The sequence below is a fragment of the Ornithodoros turicata genome, chromosome 9 (assembly GCF_037126465.1).
Source record: "Ornithodoros turicata isolate Travis chromosome 9, ASM3712646v1, whole genome shotgun sequence".
Lineage (NCBI taxonomy): Eukaryota > Metazoa > Arthropoda > Arachnida > Ixodida > Argasidae > Ornithodoros > Ornithodoros turicata.
In genome coordinates this window covers 26,454,447-26,476,443 of record NC_088209.1, presented here as the reverse complement: position 1 = coordinate 26,476,443, position 21,997 = coordinate 26,454,447, and the positions used below count along the sequence as shown (strand labels likewise).

The 21,997-nt window shown below is 47.9% G+C and overlaps 2 protein-coding genes across 5 annotated transcripts in view; both read right to left on the bottom strand.

The window, feature by feature from the left end:
* The window catches only part of LOC135368467 (uncharacterized), a 35,319-nt gene extending 24,203 nt beyond the window's left edge, over positions 1-11,116 (bottom strand). For 3 of the 4 annotated variants that reach the window (XM_064601761.1, XM_064601762.1, XM_064601763.1), the window contains exons 1-5: positions 10,330-11,116; positions 4,317-4,488; positions 2,175-2,402; positions 920-1,678; positions 437-568 (exon numbers count right to left, since the gene is read on the bottom strand). In XM_064601761.1, coding sequence (XP_064457831.1) covers positions 437-568; positions 920-1,678; positions 2,175-2,402; positions 4,317-4,440 — 1,243 coding nt within the window. In that variant the 5' untranslated portion in view covers positions 4,441-4,488; positions 10,330-11,116. The remainder of the gene's footprint in view (positions 1-436; positions 569-919; positions 1,679-2,174; positions 2,403-4,316; positions 4,489-10,329) is intronic. The other variant, XM_064601764.1, reaches the window with a different exon arrangement.
* A 1,642-nt stretch (positions 11,117-12,758) lies between these two features.
* On the bottom strand, positions 12,759-15,790 carry LOC135367834 (innexin shaking-B-like). The gene is made up of 2 exons (XM_064600951.1): positions 15,255-15,790; positions 12,759-14,523 (listed from the first exon to the last, which is right to left on the bottom strand). Exons 1-2 carry the CDS (start codon positions 15,714-15,716, stop codon positions 13,858-13,860), a joined length of 1,128 nt encoding a protein of 375 aa, XP_064457021.1. The 5' UTR covers positions 15,717-15,790; the 3' UTR covers positions 12,759-13,857.
* Between the last annotated feature and the right edge of the window lie 6,207 nt (positions 15,791-21,997).

Genomic DNA, 21,997 nt, shown 5'->3' with positions numbered 1-21,997 from the left:
AATATGGAGATCTGAGACACAAAAAAGTCGCGTCAGGCTACTCTAGAACTCGCGAATAGAAAAGAAAGCAGAAAAACCAACCTCAAGATGATCAAGAGGCATGAGATTAACTCTTACGCTTTTTTTTAGCTTATTTTGGTATTCACACAAACTCGTGGAACATTAGCGATAGGCATCCCTCGAAAGTAACTTACGTAGAAGGGACGATCAAACACAGAAGGAGAGCATTCTCAACACTGGGACCCGACGTGTCGGGTGCACTGTCAGAACGTGTTGGGCACACTTGTTCATAATAATCAATACATTTTAAGCATATGCATGTCTGGCGGATTAAGCTTTTACGTGTTTGGGCAACAGAAAAACGTACAAACATGCAATCTCGCCAACCAGCCCACCACATCCTCCAGTTATAGATCAACTTGTGTCGTGAGCTCACATTGTTCTTTCTTGGAATGGTCGCTAAACCTGTCTTTGTCTACTGAGGGACCACCTGGGGACGATCGGCGCCTTACTGGTTGCTGTGGTCGCAAGTGGGTCCTCCGTTCACATATAGCGTCGTCAGACCTCTCTGGAAAGTACCATGAGATGAGATATATTACTGCCGACGTCATTATATTGTAAGTTGTACTGGGCCCAAGAAACTCTGGAAATTTGATTTCGACACAGATGCTACAGCTGCCATTCAGCAAAGAATTGCGAATGCATGTTGCAGCCAAGTAAGATTAGGAGAGACGGCGAAGTGATACGAGACATACGACAATAACACAGATGAAGTTTTCGTTTTCGGACTGCGCAACGTCATTTTAGCAATAGCGACCAGGCTATACTCTACGGTGGCACGATTCAGGGGTCTCAGCACCAATCAAAGTCAAAGCATATCTGTCCACAATAGTACACACAGGAAGCCTAGCACACTTACCATTAGGATAGCCCTTGGATTGGAGCCTTCCCTCTCCAGTCCAGTCTGTCCAAGGCTCCTTCTGTCGACAGCGTTCGCCAACATTCGTAACCCTGCCGTCAAAGTTCCTGTCGTACTCATCGGAATATATCGGTACACTTATATGATGTACCACGTCTGGACCTAATATCCTGTTCCCTTCGCGAAAGCTATTTCCATCGACATCGTAATCACTTGGCCTCTGCTCGAACCCCAAAGCTTCTTTCACTTTTGACCAGTTAGGAAACTTCTTGGACTTCAACGAACCCTTCGGGTCGTTGAACTCGTCCTGATTTCCAACGGACCTGCTTCGCTCTCTCGTTTTTCTCTGCAAGGACCCCATGCTTATTTGAGTTTTGCTCTTCTGAAGCGGGTTCTCGAAAGTACGATCTTGAAGTTGTGTTTCATATCGGTCCTGGTAAACTGACTCGTCGTACGCTTCAGATTGCCTCGAGCTCATAGATGCAGGTCTTCTAGACAAGATGTCCTTGTGCATTTCGTGAAGGTTCTTGACGTCTTCAAGATACTGGACCCTTCGATGTAGCTTGCTATTTTGCTCTTTGAGGTCCCCCAGCTGTTCCATGAGCTTGCAGAGGTTGTCCAGGTGGTCGAGGCCCACTTTAGGTTTGGGTTTGGTCTTGCTCTCACGTCGGACCCTAGTAGGGGAAGGTTTCGTCGGTTTTGGTTCGCTCGGTAAAGTCATGACGAAGTCGAAAAAGTCCCGTTCGCATTGCAGGATGCCTGGGGAAGAGTACGAAACGTTAGATTAACGTCGTTCTGATACTTTATTTGGCTAGCAGGTTATGTGTTACTCGTGCCTGTCATTGTTCCCTAGGGGCCGACCTCCATATGGAGTCTTCTTACTGATAATGGCTGACTTTGCCGACAATTCAACCTGACAACAATATAAGTACCTGCTGGCCTTTACTACATCTTCTCATGAAAGTATGTCAGTTTCGAGGCAGTTCTGGCGATTATTTTTGAGCGTAAGGTATAGTCACGCATTGCATTATTGCTCTTATACTATATAGCTTTGAATCAAAACGATACAAATCTCGATAGGTCTGTTGCCTTCTCGATGAAGATGCCCGCACATTTATTGCGCCGCTATTTCTCTACTTCGCGTATAACCCTTCTGCTTCACGCTGCCGTGACAATCCGCGCGTTACACATTCCTCCGTCGCCATAGAAACTTCTAGGCTGTGATCACAATGTGGCTAGCAGACGACGTATGTACCCTCGTAGGCAGAGCGGCTCTGGTCGTCGTCGTCCTCTCTGCTCGGTGTGGAAGCAGGAAAAGAATCGGTCATGGGCGTGTCGCATGAACTTCCCGTCAGCTGCATGGGACTCGGGGCACTGTCTGATCGCTCCGCTTTGTCGTGACGTCTCTCTTGCACGCATGGAAGAGATCGACTGGAAGACAGCCGACGGGGGCGTTCTGAAGAGGAGCACTCTTCATATGGTCCTGCGAAATAATGCGCGATGCCTCGTAAGCATGTCACAAGTTACGTAGTACGATAATCGGGAACGGGGTTAGAAACTTCACGTAGCTGTACACTCCTTTAAAAAAAAGGGTAGGGGGTATGTTGTAACTCCTTTTTGAGGTGTACGCCCTTGCCACAATATCACCCCCTTTGGAGTGCCCTCAGGGAGTCTCTTCACTCCCTCCATAGCTATGAAGGGAGTGAGGAGACTCCTTAACGAGGGTAATGGAGAGTAATTAAAGGGTAATGGGTACACTCCAAAGGGAGTGATATTGTGGCAAGGGTGTACCCCCCAAAAAGGAGTTACAACACGCCCTTTTCTTTTAAGGAGTGTAGGCGAGGAAGACGGGGGTACGTCATGTCCTCGGGTAAGAATTCAGAGGAGGAAACGTTCCCAGATTTCATAAAAATGGAACCAGCTATCCTTTAGGGATTGCGGTTTTGTCAGGTGGCTGTCTCGGTGCTTTTGAGGTGATTCCCGCCATTGTAACTTGAAACTGACATAATAAAAACTGTTTGATTGAATATCAGATGTGTATGAGTGTCGGACTACAGCAATGTCACTACAACGATTATAAATTGTTCAATTCTAAAATGCAGTTGTAAAATAAATTGAAGGAAAGAGGACATGGAAGGCATGTACGAATGGTTGTTCGCAGGAGCTTCCATACCTCGGAACTGTTTTCGTGCTGCGCTGAATTTCTAGTGGTTTGCTTATTTAGCGGTAGAGCCCTGCGCGGGCCGACTTTTCCGGGCCCGACCCGGCCCGGGAGGATCGAAAAATGGCCCGGTCCGGCCTGATGGCCCACTGAATAGAGCCCGGCCTGCCAGGCTCGGCCCAGAGACTCAGCGTGTAGATCCCGGCCTAGTATTTCCAGCCGTGACGTACGCGTTTCTAGCGCTTATCACACAAATTTATAAGTAAATTTATAAGAAGAGAGGACACGGCCACACACATACAAGACCTGTCGGTTTAACACCAGAACAGCACGAGACCAAATTTAATCCAGGATGCACGCCGGCAAGCGCGTTATCGTTACACTACCAAGTTTTGGTGGATGTAGAGGAAGAGGGTGCTGTCAACAAAGTCCTCCCAATCCTTACCCCTCTCACCAAGCTTTGCGAACGTGTTTGTGAAATACGTGAGGAGTCAGGAGCAATGTAAAGTGGCTTTGAGAATGTTATAGAGGGTCGAATCATATAAGCATAATGCAGTGTACCATGCTTGTTTTTGCAGATACTACGCACAGGAATGACGCAAGCACGTGATGATATGAACTAATAGTTCTCCATTGCGTGGAATTAGCTGCGTGACCCGGTCGAGCCTGACTCTCGAAAACATGTTTGTCGGCCCGGGCCAGGCTGGCCCGCCGTGCTGGCGTCTTTTGTCGGCCCGGCCCGGAGCACACAGCCAATAACAAGCCCAGCGCGACCCGCGGGCCGTGTCGGTGGCCCGTGCCCGCGAAGGGCTCTGTTTAGCGTAACTTCGCACCAGTCACGCAAACGTTATCTGTCTATTCTACAAACGGTGACGAGGCATGATGTTGTGACAGAGACGTTCCGCGGTTCCACCAAAACGAGGTCTGGGTAGCAGTAACTACAGCTCGACGGGACGGACACTTTGTTCTTATTCAGTTTAGAAATCCTGGGGGCTTAATCGCTTCATCGTCGTTACGGTCGTTACAAGCTAACGAGTGGCGGGAAATTCAAACAGGTGGGCACGTGACACATTGCGCGTGACGTGTACCACGGCCTTCACGTATCGCGCAAAGAGCGCCGTGCACGTGTTTTATCACGTGCCCACCTTTTTAAATTTCCCGCCCGCCATTTTGAATTTACCGCCACTCGTTAGCTTGTAACGACCGTAACGACGATGACGACCGTAACGACGTTACCTGAGTCGTCGACTGGACTGTCAGTGAGGAAGACGTCATCGTTGTCTCGGCTAGAACATGTCGATTCTGGCAGAGCCAGGAATGAAGGCCTTTCGGGCGGTCGGTCGCTTGGGCGCAGATCCATCTTGCTCGAAGCATGGGAATTAACAACAACACGTCTTTACTCTTCTTCCTGCAGATGCACAATCGGTCTCCATCAACGCCATTGATATTTCTAGAAAATGGGCAGAACACGGAACCGTTTCTGCCAGGACAAGAACAGCTATCATAGAGGCTGTACAAAATAGCGCTACCGTAATGCGTGACTACCACGACCTACTAGATTATACCGAACATGTCATAACCGGCAACCTCTATGAGGAGCCCGTCCGCACGATCCGCGAGGAGCGCTACACATCGGCCCGCGAGATCTACATCATGATTGGACAACGGAAATTTGAATTTCGAACGTGCAGATGCGCACATGCGACTACAGTAGCAGACGACAGCAACAGCTTGTATGAAAACGCGTAGAATGATCATGATAATCAATTTTAGAAAGAATAATCTCTCCTGGGACATCCACCGTTTGTACAAAAATACTAAGGTAAGCTGAAGTACAAAGTATCGTAGAAATTGAGGAAGCAATAAGCGCAACGGCTAGCCTCCAAATGCGGCGCTCGGAAGGGGTGCCTATGGGAGGACCTCGATATTCCCGGTTGCGAAATCCCCGATCTCGAAATGCCCGTTCTCGAAACAAGGAAAATCAAGGAGAATGATTGATTGCTTCGTAAGGTGACATACCGTGCTTATAAACACGACATCACTATTTAACCATTCAAATGCACGGGTTTTCGATGTCTGTCCAAGTCGTTTTAGCGAACGAAGACACATTTTAGCGGCCGTGAGACCCAGCAGGGCGCACACGACGGAACAGCACGTTGGTTAGTTTATTATTAGGTTAATCTAAGTTCGGTGTTTGCATTTATATGTTCAGGTTAGTCTAAGTTCGCTGTTGGCAGTTTCCCGTGCGCACCTGTGCATTTTATAGTCAAATAACATTTATTTACAATAGTTTATTTTTCCGCGGGGATTTCGATCTCTTTATTTCGAGGTACATCCGTGCCTATGACGTGGCCGCCATAATCTAGTAGCTCGTGGTGATTACACGGGAGACTCTCTCTGGCTTGTCTTGGCCGCGAAACTGGATATTGACGATGTTGAACGAAAAGATGAACTGAAAGTCTCCAGCACGCATGCGCTCACGATGGCTTCGTGCGAGCAACGTTGCTGCCTATAACGATTCATCCGTAAACAGTTGTCCGCAAAGTTCATTGACACATTTTGTGTGACTATTTCTTTTCATTACAAAACGGCGCCGCATGAAAGTAAGTCACCATTCCCTATTTTGTCTCAATAACCAATAAAATCACCACTCATCAGCTTCTCAAAAATATGGTTTTTGCTCTCCCAGCTTATCTCACTCTGGGACATCACCTTTTTGTCGTCTGACGCCGTTTCATAAAGTGACGGGAACAAATATAATCGCAAAACATCGCTCCTATATATCACCCTTCACCGAAGCAAGAAGAGCGCGGGAGCGCGTCTCTTGACGCCCTAAAATCGCTGCCTTCCCTTCAGAATTTATTGAGGCCCCCCCACCCGTGGTTCGTAAAACGTAAACGGACCTTCCGCAGAAACAACCACAAATCTTTCCGTCGTGTCCGCCGCTTAAAAGGATGCGCGCACCTCGTTTTTAGAGCGGAGACTTTGCACGAAATTTGTTTTGGACGCACTCGTCCCGAGGGTTTATTTTTTGAGACGGGGGCTAGTGGCAGCAATTTGCTTGTAACCGTTTAGTGATGGCATTGCGAAGAAATGGCAGAAAAGTGGGGAATGCGAGGCCTAGCCATCTGTTTAGGCTACGCCTAGTTTGTGCACGTATTTATAGCCCACCCGCCGACTCCAAGTCTGAGGTGAACTGGAAAGACGCATGTCAAGAATTAGGTGTGAACTTATGATATGATCGTCCGTGAGAGCTATCCATGAAGGACCAAGGTCACCGGTCCTTTCACGTTTCCCATCATACTGACGTCGGTCAAAAAGCTGTTTACGCATTAGTGCTCTTGTGCCAACCTAGATACTGAAAGCCTCTCAGTCCTTCTCCATGTCTGCAGGATACGGCATAATTTCGAATTTGCGAGTTCTGGTTACGATATATCTGTCGGAGTGTTACAACGCGTGTATTAAATAATGTCGTAGCGTTTTCTTTCGCGTCGTTCTGTCGTCTGCTTTAGCATCACCTTCGTATGCTACTGTAGGTCTGCTGAAGTAGTTCACTTCTGAGATATTGTCGCTTCAACAACTGGCTGTCAATGATCACGCAGCTCCTAATTTCATGTAACGAAATGTAATAGGTATATGGCTCATCGGTCGGAACCTGGTCGAAAATCCTGCAACAGCGTCGAGCCCTGCCAACACCTCCTAGAATGCAGAAGCCCAGAAGGCCTGATCCCCATGTGCCGCACAGAGGCCTGCATGAGCTTTTCTCTTGCCCGCTCTTTCACTGACGCCATAGCAGCATCAACAGTTGTAACAGCAGGCCTCCCTGTGTGATGTAGGACGCAGGCCTTCTGCTATCTAGAAGGTACTGGCCCTGCCGATGTTCCTGGATTTCCTGCAAGACACTGGTCTCCTAAATGTCCTTTAGTGCGCCGCTTCACATTCTGTGCCTCTCGTGTCTTTCTTCATTTGCAGGGCCTTTACGTATCCGAAGACGCTGATGAAGTCTTACTACCACCTCTCTCATCCATCGTCACATCATCGCCATTTTATATATCATACAGTCCCGTAGTAGCGGGCTACAACTCAGGTGGCGAATCTCCCCATTCATCATCATCATTCTGTTTGTTGTTAAGTACGATCGTCTCACAAAGCTGTGACTGTCTGAGCAGGTGCGGGTAAGGCCTTGTTTGTAACCTGGGTAGCATATGCTTTTAGGTTGCATATGTTCAACTGCGCAGTCTGGGAGCCTACACCTTGTGCACTAAAGAACCCTAAGCACCGTTGCTTCGTTTGCATGACATCAGTCTGCTATCTTTATTTGTTTTCATGCTTCCACCGCTCGAGTGTTTTGATTGGTTCTGAACATCAACGGCACAACAAGCCTTCGCGTGTTTGCGGCTGATGCAGCGCAGGAGCTTTTCTGTCGTAAGCAACTAATTTGTGGGCAAACATCCTCTCTCCCTGCTATTCCCGGAGGAAACATAGGCCTCTTTCATACCACCGATTAGAGGAACAAGTGCAAAGGGGTAAATCCTTTACCTGTTCTCTCTTCAGTCAACCGATACACAAACAAACGCTGCTGTTTTCGATCTCGAGTCTGTGCTATTTAACCTCTTTAGGGTGGCGTTCTGGACCAGACATTTACCTGCACGTACACCTTTATTTTTATGTGCGCAAAGCTTGTATTGTGGGATATAAGATCGATTTCGTTAAATTGTATCCATACGTATACACCCGTAGCATACACATATAACTGTCAATTGCGTTGACAACATTATGCAGACCAGAATGGACACCACTACCCTCGGCGGGAGTGTAGAACCCGCAGTACCCGATTTAGGAGAACGATGCCTTATCCATTAGGCCACGGGTACGAGGACCTGTTTTGCGTTCGCCTACTTCGGCAATGGCAACTACATCGCAGTTTCCCTAGTAATTTTTGTACGTGAGTTATGTCCATAAGGATACGATACGACGCACACTGGTAATCACAACAGACGGACCTTTTCATCTAAAGCAGACGACATTTTGCAGACGATAACATTCGGCCCGTGTGCCTCGCGACGAACTGCGCTGAATTCCCCCACCAGCAGGAAGTGGAAACTAGGAAAGCGTTTTTGTATGCGGAACGTGAGTATATCCTTTCAAATTCCACAGAGAGGCGAATGAATTGATGCCATTGTGCAAAAGCTGCGAAAAGGATCTCACTAAGCCTCCTTGGAGTTGCAGAGCGCGCGATGCTTGAACCCATTTTTCTGTGTCCGAGGAGAAAGATGGCCCCAGTCGACGCCTTGTTAGCAGACAACGAAACGCTCTTAGCGGGAAAAGGGAGCGTTCGGAACGTCGGAAAGGACCGAAAGGACGCGCGCCGCTCTGCGGGCGGTCGTAGTCCGCTTGCGTGTTTTTGCTGAGGAAAAAGGGGTTCGCAGATATGAGACGTCAACCTGAGAATCCAAATTAGACTACTGTGAAAAGACGATACGATGTCCTTCGTCTGCATGGTTTCTATTTGCGCGCCTGGTGTTCTCGTATTTGGACATTTTTTTTCTCGAAAATAAGCAGGTTTTTCTGTGCAGGATACAACCAAGTGGCACTGAGCTTATGCATTTTGAAAAGAAGTGTGGCACTAGAGAGATAGGAGTATAAAAGCATATTGTACGATAATGTCTCCTCCTAGCTAGAACATTTGTCACCCTCCTTGGCATTTATTATATTCACATCGTACCCTAGACTCATCTGGCAACACTCTTCAAACATTTGTTTTTTCATGTCTTCTCCCTTACCGCCCCGAGCCACATGTAAAACGGACGAAACAGAGATACGCGTTCTGTAGGAGCTCATATCAACCCCGTCGCCCGTATAAACCCTTAGACGCTTCATATTTCTGCGAAACCTATATCTCGCCCTCGAGCTGTGTGGGCCCTTCATTAATCAGAAGATTCAAGTAGAACGGAACCCTCCCTGGGTGAACCCTGTCTCCGGGGTTCCAAGCTTCCTCGTTAAGCAGTGTCAACAAATGCCAAGTACGGCAGAAAGTTTTACCCGCTTAGCAACCCTGGGTATGTGTTTACTGTCTGGTCTCGGCTGTCGTCTGCTAACGGCCGTGTCTTCCGTAAGCGGTTGCACGTCGGGATAAGTGTCGTCTGCTTTGGGGTGGGATTCCTGAGTCACTCATGAATTTTTCGCTGCTGATACAACGTCTGAAATCACCTTATAACGTCGCCGTCCGTGCCTTCATCTGCTACTCCGTACGTGTGTCCGGTGAGAAATGTGCGTTTAGAGCGTTGCTGCTTCTCAAAACACATATATTTCCATTGCGTCTCCTTTTTGGACGCAATCCAAGGGCGCGATATGCTTCGTTGCTTCCCCTAGACGCGTTTATAAACGGGTGCATGATCATGAGCACGTAGAGTCGTGGGCGGCACGTTTAAGATGTTGATTAATTTAGCTCTAATCAGGACCTTCAGTTTATTTGTGTGTTTTCTTGTTGTCCGTAAATATGTTGTTTGTTCTATGTTGCTTTAGCATACAAAAATCTGGTTACTGCTTAAGTTAAGTACTGCTCGTGAGTGGGGTAGGACCGTAGAGTACGCAAACAGCGTCGTACCGTCTTCGATTAGAGTTAAGATTTTACATAAGGAACTAGTGTTTAAGAACAGTTGGTTATCGTTGGCGCAGCAAATTACGTTTAAAAGTTAATTAGTACATAATAGAACTGTTCCTAGCGCAAAGATGGGCATCGAGTGCGAGTGAGTCTTAACTTAATTTCAGGACCTAGTAGGATACTGAAAAAGCAAAGTGGGACACAAATGGTGTGGACAAGTAAGTTGTACGTGTTGCGCACGCTCAACGCTGCCTGTTGAAGCAATGAATATATGGATAGATGCTGACTGATGATATACATGACGACCAGGCATGTGCGCTTTAATGTACTTGAAATGTCTACCCTCTCCCAGTACCTGTGCGTATGACGTTGCAACGACGTCATACCCAACGACGTCAGCTTAGCCTGTTAGCTTAGTTCCGTCAATTACGTTCAGTTGGTTTATCGTGCTGAGAGACGTTACCTATGGTGAAGTGGCATTGTGATAAATCATTATTCTGGTTGAGATTGAGAGCTACTGTGCTGAAGCTACTAGACTTCCACTACTAAAGCTACTACCATGCAGTTCCAGGAGTTATCCGACATAGAAAACACACAGCCATACTCGTTAAAAAAAAAAAAACTATATAAACTAATCATTCTTACTTGGTGCGCTAGCGTTGTTCCATTTTGTTATCGCTTTCGGTCGTCACCAGCTGCAGCACGACCTGCCGTTCTCCGAAGCTGCTGTCCTCGTGGTACACTTGGCAAGCGATAGCCAACCCTTTTACCCCACTCAAGCGGCACAGACGTTGGCACTGCGACACACACTCGCGTACGGGCAAATGAGGTGTACCTACGAATGTTTTTTTTTTTTTTTTGTTCCAGAAGCCCAGTACCCACAAACTCGGTAACCAGACTCTAAACACTGAACATGTGGGATTTTATCCACCTGGTCGAACGACGCCGAACTCTAGGTCCAGTTCCGCAAAGCCTAAGCAATATTAAGGGCATTGCAGAGCACGTTGTGGGGACCTCGCAACGATATTAGAGCTTCCAAGGTTGCAGGTCCTGTCCACCAGGCAGACAGTACGGAATGCAAGCATTCCTGATCTTCTACATGATGACATTCCTTGTTGATAGCGGATGCAATTTGACCTCCAAGCACTGCCAAGCTTTGCAGAAATCATACAGATCAACAAAAAAAAGAGAGTCGGTCTCAGCACTTCAGCATTCAGCACACAGGACTTATGATGCGCAGCAGAAGAAATCCAGCCTGCGATGGAACTTGGGTTGCATTAGCGCGACGGTACCGTAACGGCTGACGTTACTGTAAGCCATTACGTAACGTCACGTGACGCAGGGCCAATCACAACAAAGGAAAGCATCGTCGTTGAAGCACGGCAGACAAAGCAAGAAGGTTTCGACTGGATCTTGGCTGCGATGTGAGCGTGTCTACGAAGAGGGCTACCAAGCACTGGGTGGGTGGGAAACGAGGCTATTTCGAGTGTAGGGAGCAGGCGGACTATTTTGGAGGGCGGCCGTTGAGTGAACGGGGACGCCAGAGATGCCCCTGGCGCGGAGATGAACACGCGTGCTTATTGTCCCGTGGGACGTCGGCGTCTTAAACGGGCGGGATGCGACGTACATGCGCGGCATTTCCGACGCGCCGTTTAGGCTCCGAAACGCAAAAGAGCATTTTTGGTGGTTTACGCGCAGACCGGTAACATGGTCCGTTAACAACGAAAGATTAGCGCAACAGAGGCATGTCCCGAATTCATGTTGCGGTCACCTACTGGTGTCGTCCAGTGACTTCAGCTTCAAGCCATGAGATTCGTAGTGCCGTTTATATAGTAAACTCTCTTGCCCCGTCGAACATCTCCGCTTTTTGAATAAACAACAAACCAGCTCCCGTGGCATAGTGGTTAGCATGATCGCTTTGCACGGCGTGACTGGGAGGTGACACGGGTTCGAATCCTGTCACCGGCTGTGCTGTCTGAGGTTTTCCCTGGGTTTTCCGAAGACTTTCCAGACGAATGGCGGCACAGTTACCCCTGAAGTCGGCCCAGGACGCATACTAACCCCCCACTCCTTCCTGCTGTCCTCTCTCCATCTGTCCACGTCTGTACGCCGCTCATAGCCACAGTTGCTTCGCGGCGCTAACACGGAATTAAAAACAACAACTTTATTTAAACGATAATGACTGGGGTGAGTTTCATCGCCAGGGGTAATGACAGTGGTAAAGGCAGTCGAGAATAATTCGCAAATAAGAGCATCGCGTCGTGGGCCACAGGCTGCTGGAAGCATTACTGTCGGTTCTCGCCCGCCAGGAGGACGCTATGCTCTGTTGCGTTGCAGTATTGTCGTGGCTCTACTCGTGTCTTCTTTCAGTCCACAAGCTTAATTTACTGAGACATGGAACTGTGAATTGAGGTAACAAAATCAGTAGTAGCGAGTATCCGTGTGGTCCACTTTGGACACTTCTACCGCAGGACCATTGCAGGAGACAGACTCAATATTTCTAGAGAAACTCGGTTAACACTCAACCGAGATATGCAATGAGTGCGTGGACAAGACGAAAACGCACCATGCCACCTCTCCTGCCGTGTGGCTCTTCTTGTCCCCGCGCCAGGTCTCCATTGCGTCTCACCATCCCATTTCACGCTTACGTACACCCGTACGCGGGCACTAGGGAGCCGAGTAATGACACTCCACCGGAAAACTGGGCGAAGTCAGGCCAGCTCGCAACCGAGGAAACCGGTTTTGGATGGAGGGGACTCAACATGGACGGCGCGTTCTTGGAAGGAGAATCCACGTGACACGATCGGCCCAATCGCGGACACCGAACGGCGGCTCCTGCGCGGCAAAGGAATGCGGTACTCTGTACACTTATTTAGTGACTCTAGCGGGCACCAGTGGCGTAGACAGACGGGGGGGGGGGGGGGGTTTCGGGGTACAACCCCACCCCCCGAAATCGTACTTTTGAGAGTGTATTTGGGAGAGGAACCCACAGAACTCCTTCCGAAATATTATCTGGCAACGCTATACTGCAGCGCACCACGTAAGACGTCAATCGAGAATGACCGCCAACTCTATCGACATCGAAAATACTTTTTATTACCTTAGAAAAATATCACTTGCCCACTTTGGCAACTGCAACTCATCTAAATGTCTTTTTACCACCTATCACAGCAATAACTCTCGCTTAATGGAGTGTCATATATCACGGGAGAATGTGCGTCCCTTTTGAACTCACACCTCTTTTCAAGTGAGAACAGTCCCAGGAACGTGGAATGCCAAAAGATAAGGAGTTTACACTAAACAGACAAAAAAAACAAAAAACTCTGGGTTACGTCACTTCCTGCAACGATATTTATGAGCGGCGTCCATATCGTTGACCCAAAGGCAAGCTGTTCGTGAAACGAACTTGCTTTCGGATGCAACGTAAATCATAGTCTGGAACTAACCGGAAACTCGGTCAAAAGTCTTCGCTGAAAAAAAAAAAAGAAGAAGAAAAAAGAAAATGGAAAAGAGAAAAAAAAAAAAAACACAAGAGGCACTCAAAAGTTGTGGTATGTACAATGCAGACATGAACAGAAGCTATCGTTTATGTAGCGGCGCTAATGGCGACAACGAAGAAGTGTCGTGTATGCCGCGCGCCGCGAATGTGGCCATTCTGATTCAGGAGCCGCGCTGCTATACCCACCTAGTTGACTGTTAATAAGCAGTGTTGGGTGGGGCGAGGATGGGCTGTCTCATCCTCGTCGCCAGTACAACAGAGTAACAAAATGCTGCTTATTAACAGTCAGCTACGTGGGTAGCAGCGCGGCTCCTGAATCAGGATGACCACATTCGTGGCGCGCGGCTTGCGGCATACGACGCTTCTTCGGTGTCGTCAGCTGTAGCGCCGCTACAGTTGAGACCTAGAAAAGTGGATAAGCAGTTGGAAAACGCATCAATGGTCAGTGCATATCTCGGTAACAAAACAAATCTCAGAAAACAAAAGTGACAACCATCGGCAATCGTAGGAGGCTGTATAATTACTGTAATTATGATATGACTTATGATTCAATCATAATAATTATTATTAAACCATTATTCCCATTATTAAACCATTGTGCCTTCAATGCCTGAAATTAATTTCTAGCAAAATATCACCAGGCTCCTACTATCGCCAAGGGTTCAAAGCACACGTTAAACCCGATTGGCCGGCGTACATCCGACGTACTGCCGAGCTGACTCGCCGTCGCCCAGCGGTTCCTTCACCACGCGACGCGAAAGTTCGCGAATGATATCGCTAAAGACAAGCGAGTCCACGTTCTGTCCGATGAGGCTTAGCATGAAGACATCGCCCATAGACACGTGCTTAACGACCGAGGACAGCGTAGGTGCGTGCGGGAATCGAACCTGCAGAAGTCCGTACCGCAGAGGCACGTGAACACAGACGACGATCCGGTAGATGACGACGAGGACCCCCAGGATCAGGAGAATGACGTACCAGAACCAAAGGAAGAGGAATATCTTCTCGTTCAGGATGTTGAGAGGGAGGACGCAGATGGCTTCGCGGTTCTCCAATGTTCCCGAATCTCCGAACTTCCAGAAGCTGCATTTGGTGAGGCGGGGGAATGCCCGGACCATCGGGCTGACAGTGGTCTGCTTGTCTTGACGGTACCAGTTGACGACGTCGGACCCGTAAGTGTAGAAGCCACCGCCGAGTACCCAGTTGGTGATGACCATCTGGAGGATGACGTTTGCAACGCAAGCAATTTCGCAGCAGAAATAACGTGTGAAGTACACGTTGTTCCTCCGGAGATTCAGGACAAGGAAGTCTACCAAACTGTTGCGGGCTTCACGTTGCTCCTACACAATAAGAAAAGGTCACTGGCGAATGAAGAGGGTAACATCTCCTGGAGTCTGAGGACAGAGATAAGATAACGTGGGCTGAACGAAGTGTACAGTAATGATTCTAAAGTCTTTCGTTTCCATATAGCTCAACGCATGCCTCTTCTGTACTTTTTCAGATATACAAGAAAGTGTTTCCCCACTTGGGGTTCACAACAGATAGCTTGACACGCGCTAAGTATGGACGATGTGTCGTTATAAATGGGGCATACTGATGCAATGCATTCGTCTTCAGGGGATTTTTATGATATCCAAGGAGTGCAAGCAACCAAAAAGTGGGTTTCAAACGCGTTTGTGATACTGCGAAAATTACCTCACAAATCATTGCAACGGCAAGCCTGGATTCGGGTGTCTCCAGTAAACTGCAACTCACTCGTGAGGCTTAATGCCGCCCAGCTATTCACTTTCCTCCACTGGTGTAGTCCAGGGATTTTCCCAGAACCACCGTAATACTCCCCGCGAAAGCCTTGCCCCCCCCCCAAAAAAAAACAACAACAACGGACAGAAATGCCAAAACAGATCCCAGAACAGCAGATATGGGTGTCACACCCCACTACGGGACCCCCCCCCCCCCCAAGATGGAAATCCTGGGAACATCCCTGCTGTATTGTGTCGCAACAATGCAAACAAGTACACAGTCCCCTGTCATGTCCACTGCGTATATTTTACAGGATTAGCGGACATCTTACCTGGAAGATTGCGGACTTCACGTCAAGAGCAGACACAATGGCTTCCACTTTGCCATTCTCCCACATTTTCCATAACCAACGTGGGACGTAGAAGAAGACAGCTTGGCAGAACAACAAAAAGCAAACCCATTGGTAATAGGTGTGGTACTTCCGTTGCGACACCTCGCTCTTCACCGAACCCACGCCTGGGTACGCTACGATATTATCGGGTCCACTCGCATTGAGCAGCGTAGTCACACTGTATGTGGATTCGATCCAGCAAAACGAGTTGACGACGCTGGACGGTAAGCTGCTGCCCAAACAGTCTATCGGTGAACCGACATACTCTCGAGCGGTTAACAGCATGCAGAATGCTAGCAGAAACACGACGGATATCTTGGTGTTCAGACGAAATATGTTACCGTCAATGTGGACCTTCTGGATCTTCAGCAGGTTTCGCAGGCCTCCTAAAAGCTGATGCATCGTCGATCGCGGTGCCAAACTAGGCAATGAATGGACGCAAGAGAACCAAACGCGGAGAGAATGCGACGCTTTGACGTCGTGCGCGTGCACTGGGAGGGTGAGCGTCTCGTGCACCGGTTGTTGCGTAACTGGCTGGCAAATAGGCGGCACTGGCGCCATAATTTGAATGGGTTGGTTGGTGGTTACGAGAGCCAGAAGACAAGCCGGGCGCTGGTCGTCAGGGCGTTAGTCGTGACGTTGGCCACCTCTGTGAGGCCGACAACGGCGAGCCCTTTGACCACCACCACCACCGGGCGCTGCCACCCAAGCAGCACAATGTACTGAAAGTCGAGTGCAATAGGGGTGGACGGGTAGGTGGAAGGCCTTGAACAAACTCGTGAAACTAAAGAACATTGATAAGACACATACCGGCCACCCCTATTGCACTCCACTTTCAGTACATTGTGCTGCTTGGGCAGTGCTGTCTGTGTGTTTTCCCTGGGTTTTCCTCATCGGGGGGGGGGGGGGGCGGTTAAGACAAATGTCGGCACAGTTCCCGTGCAGTCGGCCCAGGACGCACGGTCCCCGGGTCGACCCCTCTGCTATAGTCGTGACGTTGCCCGCCTAAGCGTGGATGACTACGGCAAGCGGTCCCATCACCACCACCAAGACTGCACTCTTAGAAATGAACTTCACCGCATAGCACGCTCCTAGCCAACCATCATCTCGAATGACAACGTTCTCGTCCCTGATTTGCTGAAAACGGGAGGAGGAGCCTATTTTGTTTGCATTATGCACGGCACAAAATAGGCTCCTCCTCCCGTTTTCAACAAATCTAGGGCGAGAACGTTGTCATTCGGGGTGATGGTTGGCTAGGAGCGTGCTATGTGGCGAAGTTCATTTTTAAGAGTGTACTGGAAGGTGAAAGCCGAAGGGTCTGGATATTTGTGTTGTTTCGTTCGAGAATTTGCTACCGGTGTACTGTTGTGAGATAGGCGCAGTTCCAATGATTTACCCAGGATTTCGTCCTTAGGAGGGTGTTGAGCTCCGTAAGGGGGTGTATTTACATGCTTTTGATGAAATATTGTGCAATCTCACAAAAGTTTAGTGGGGTCTCATCCAAATTTTGGGGGATGTTAGGAGGGGTATGGGGGGTGGGCCTGGATAAATCACTGCGTAGGTGTTTGGTTTTACATCGTGGTTCTCGGTCTTCTATACCTCTCATCCTGAAAACACTGCAACTTGAATCTCTATAAGAGACACAACGGGAAAAGGGGGGGAGGGGGTGAGAATAATTATCTTCATCACGCTTGTATCCCATTACACATGATTTTGGTTTTTTACTGATGTCTAAGATCGTCTCACGTTCTTCGCTCAATTCGGAATGACAGTTCATGTAAACTAAGAACGAAATCTCAAAGGCACAAAATCTAGGAAACTGACTTTATTTGACTTTGACGTTTTTCAGAAAACCCTAGCCTCTATAGAGAAGTGAACTCGATCCTTTATGTCAAAGAAATCCTACAAAGCAACTATGGATGTCAATATTTATTGAACGCATCGCCCAGTGGCTGAAGAGCTCACCTGCAGAAGTGAAGCAAGAAATCGAGGGCTCTCTTTCGCTTAGCTGTTTGAGTTAGCAACATATTCTCGACTTCGGATTCCATATACTATACTTTCACATCGACTCGATGCATGCATTGGTATTGATCATCACCAATCAGGTCCGCTTGTTTTGGCAGCAGCCATTTCTCTGCTTGAGCTCCGCAAGCCTTTCCTGAAGAGCTCGGGCTGTTGTCCACTTCGAATTGGATGACCACCTGCGAGCGAGTGATAATAATTCGATTGTCTGGCTTTACGTGAAAACAAGCACAGAGGAGCCTTGATGGGCTAATGGGCTCTACGTGGAATATTGCTTAGAGAGAGGAGTTTTCGTAGAAAATAAATTGCGTCTTTTCGTTTTTCACAGAGACGCGAAGTAGATGTTTGCCAGTTCTTCAGTGACATTTATGTTATAGTCGATTTGTTTGATTTAAACGACTTTTGTATTCTACAATATGAAGGTTATCATTCTGCATTCGCGCCTCCATCTACGCTGAGAAGAGTTGATCCAGCGCTCGCTTTCCCCATGCCACGAAACACCTCTCGTCAAGATGCTGCATTAATTCATCGGATGCGACTCGATGTGGCTTTTACAGCTCAGTGGCGTTACCGCTTGAGACAAGTTGACTCTCCCAGGTGCTGTTGCTCTAGAAGGTCTAGAGCACATTCTTCTTCATTGCCCACTCTACAAAACTTCTCGAACCGCACTCTCCACGTCTCTTAATCAGCTGGACTCTCGCCCCCCCCCCCTCTCAAAATTGTTTGGTCCCTTGTCAAATCCAGCCTACCAACACTCTGCCCTCAAAGCAGATCTTTTGACCTTTTTGGACACCATGGGACTTCTATCCTTATTGTGAAGGGGCTCATTATTTTATTCCCCACATCACCACCAGCAATGGGGTAGAGTATTGTCCCTGGCGGAGGAACTCTCCATTCATCATCTCAAAATAAACTTGTCGTTGTTGTCGCCTGAATGCTTCTGTACTACAGCGAGGGCTGGCAGTACTGAACGAACGAGAACCGGTGTGTTAACGCATTATAGTACACAGGGGAGGCGCTCGAGGGGTTGCGGACATGTCCGACGATTCTCAATAAACCTCCACCTTGCAGCCTAACACGCGCAGTCGTGCCGCCCTCCTGTTATAGGAGGATGCAAGAGCTTACTAATAATACAAATAGGAGAGTTGGGACAATGATGGTGCCCCAAGATGCCGCCAGGTGCTTAGCAGGTGATACCGTGCGGAAGTTAGAAGCTGACATCCCACGTTCATAATGTCAGTATAACTACCACGATGCCACGGAACGGTGCTATTAATATATGCCTCGCCCACACCCTTCACTGCACATGGCATTCCAGTCGATTCGGCTAAATATAGCTGCGAATCACTGCTATGCCTGTTGGCAATATGACGGAAGGATGACAAGCGGGCGACAACCTTGACCAGTGCGTGATGGGAAAGACACGTAAAATATTCGGCCCGGGGCGAAGGCACGCTTTTGTTTCTTCCTTGATTCGGGAACGAGACGATGACAGCTGCCGCAATATGGGATGTCTTGGACCGGGAGCATTCATGTGTGACGAGAGGCAGAATAAGAGGATCCTACTTTGTGAGTCATGCGTATGCGTCACTGGAGCAGACATTTCCGCGTATGTTCGTGGGGGCCTTGCAGTGAACTTGATTCCCGTGTCCTTTGTCGTGTTGCTCCGACTCCTTCGAATAGCAAATGGATAGTAATTCGATCATTTACTCTGATTTCATTCTTTACCGCTCGCGTTTACTCTGATCACCCCGCCGTGCTGTTAGTGTAGGCTCACTTTGCACTTCAAAAATTGCCAGTTACACATCCAAGACACGCTGAGTTTGCTGAATGTACGTAACGACTTCCACCAGGCTCTTGACTGGAGGGCGATTGTTTTTAATGCGTTAGGAGCGTCAAAGTGGAAAAACCTGCATGTATGTATGTATGTGTGTGTGTGCGCGCGTGTGTGTGTGTATATGAGATGGTGAAGCCTCACCGAGGCAGAGGTATAACCGGAGATGTAAAGGGGAGATATGAAATTGAAGTAAGAGTGTAAAAGGTTACAAATAGTTGAAGGTAATTAAAGCAAAAAAGTTGAGTTTAAAGGTAATGAAATGTAAGATACATGTAATTAAGAGAAATATTAAATGAAACTAAGGATTACCGAAGGTAACCGCAGGTTACCGGAAGTAATTAGTGTCAATTAAAGGGAATATGTATGTCAATGGATATAATTAGTGTCAGTTAAAGGGAAATTGAGAGTGACTAAAGCAAGTAAGCGTGATTAAAGGGGATTAACTGAAATTCATGATTACCTCAGGCAACCTGCGGTTACCTTCCGTAATTAAAGGGCAATTGAAAGTAATTGAGGTTAATTAAGGGTTAATTAAAAGGTTAATTAAATGGCATAGTAATTGAACGTGTCGAACCGGAAGTCAAGTATAGGCAGGAAGTGGACAACCGGAAGTCAGGTTAGACCAGAAGTGGACAACAGGAAGTCGGGTTTAGGCCGGAAGGGGGTACCCCGAAGTCAAGCATAGACCGGAAGTTTCACCAAAAAATTTCACAAATGCCTTTTGGTCACCAATGTAAAAGCCGAGAAAAGGCGCTTTTGCTAACGCATTTCTGTCGCATTTACCGCTAAATCACCACTGATTTTTTCTCTCTTGAATTCGGTCACTCCATGCCGGATTTTTGCAGCTGCGTAGCGGATTCGGGTGCCCACTCCAAATCGACCAGCTTTATTTAATGCTGTACTATCACATCGATACCACACCCTGCTAGTTTAGCTCTTTTGTGCCCTGTTCATACATACCTGTACATGCGCTTCAAATATACCGCGTATAACAGACATCGCCGAGCGCCCTTCATAAGCAGACCACCGACATCGTGCTCTTGAGTGAGACCAATTTCAGACGCAGACGCATAGCTTAACAGACGACATGTCAGCAGACACACTCGAAAGGAAGGGTGCTCCGTCCCTGAATTCGGGAACGGGCTAATTGTCACCAGTCATTCCACCGGGGCCACATCAAGTGAAAGGACCATCTCCAGGTTGAATCGAAAATGGCGATTCCGCGTCATTTCCATATATGTAAATAAGATGAGTCGTTGAAACGGCAACCACGTTTCGTAGCATAATGCGTGTTCCTCTCGTCTGCCATTCAATTAACCCGGCAGCCAATGACAGGGCGTCACTTCGACACAGACGACTCGCTAGTGGCGATGACGATGTTGTTGACGCTGCTCTAACATTGTCTCTCCCTTCACGTGTGTTCAAATATTCGTTTAGATACCATAGTTTAGCAGAGCGTGCTGTCATTATAAATATTCAACAATAACAATGTGCAGCAGCATGAAATGGATTTCGTGTACAGTACGTTTGTTTGTTTTAAGCAAAGGAAATATTGATCGGTGTAAGGTTTCGTGATCGTTTTTATTCTTCTTCGGGATCCCTACTCAGATATTCGACTCGGATCATATTTGCTTATATGCGTATGTGTGGCGCGGGATGTTTTTTCTAGCAACTTGCGGAGGGTTCCTATGCAAAGTAATTGATGCAGCAGAGGGCATCCATCTGTACGGCTGCTGTTCGAGGTCTGCGCAGGAGAAAGCACAAGAAAGTCACAAGCATGAAACAGCATAGAAAACAGAGCTATGAAAGATCAAAACAACGTTGTTCGTTGTCTTTATATCCGAGTTGGGGGCGATGAGGCGTTCAAGATTTGCTATGCAGTGTTTATTAAGGTCTAAAAATCAAATGCTCCTGCACATTTAGAAGACCTATCAGAAGTGAGATATCGAGGCATTATCGCGAGATGAGGCAACACCTTGTAGATAACGGAAAAGGCCTCAACACGATTTCAATAACGCCACGCACCTATACATACCCGGCTGCCATACATTTTCAGTGAGTCAGCTTTTCTCTTCTTCCTGCTTTCGGTGACGTCACATCTACCTCTCGCCAAAAACCACAGAAGGGCCAGGCGCCTGACATCTTCTCTGTTATCTAGCGTTTGTTGGATGAGTTCGATATACGGAGTGTTTTTTTTTTTTTTTTAGCCCTTACGGAATTGTTATCAAAAAGCTACGAGAGCAGCATATATGTCGTTTTTTGCAGTTGAGTTCTACGGTTAGGCGGACATCCTCTCGAAGAAAGTGTGCAACCACAATATGACTAATTACCTAAAATAGATTAATTAACTTTTTAATTAGGTGATTTCGGGCAAAAGCGAGATGGCAGATCGAGAGACTATCCTAGTTACAAGACATTTCACGTTTAACAAATCCTGAAATACACATGTGCTTTAAAATGTCCATTCCCGAATTTTGATATGCAAATGAACCGAAACCGAAACCCCGGCGACCGGGAACGCGGGGAGCACAGCGCTCATTTCACGTCAGAGGGCCACGTGATTTGGAGCGATGGAGATGATTGGAGTAGGTGCCGCCCAGCTGGTCAAATAAACCGATAAGCCTCCTTCGACAAGGGCGATGCGCTCCTCATGCGCGCTTTTTCGGTTTAGGCTCAATACGCTCGGCAAGTAACCGAGCGTTCTGCGCATATCTCCTCTCCCGGTTACTTCACTCAGAAAGCCCCATTGGCTAAGGCGCCCTCCCTCTTCCCTCTCTCTGCCTCCTCTCATGCGCAGAAACGCACTTGCACAGCGTATTGCATA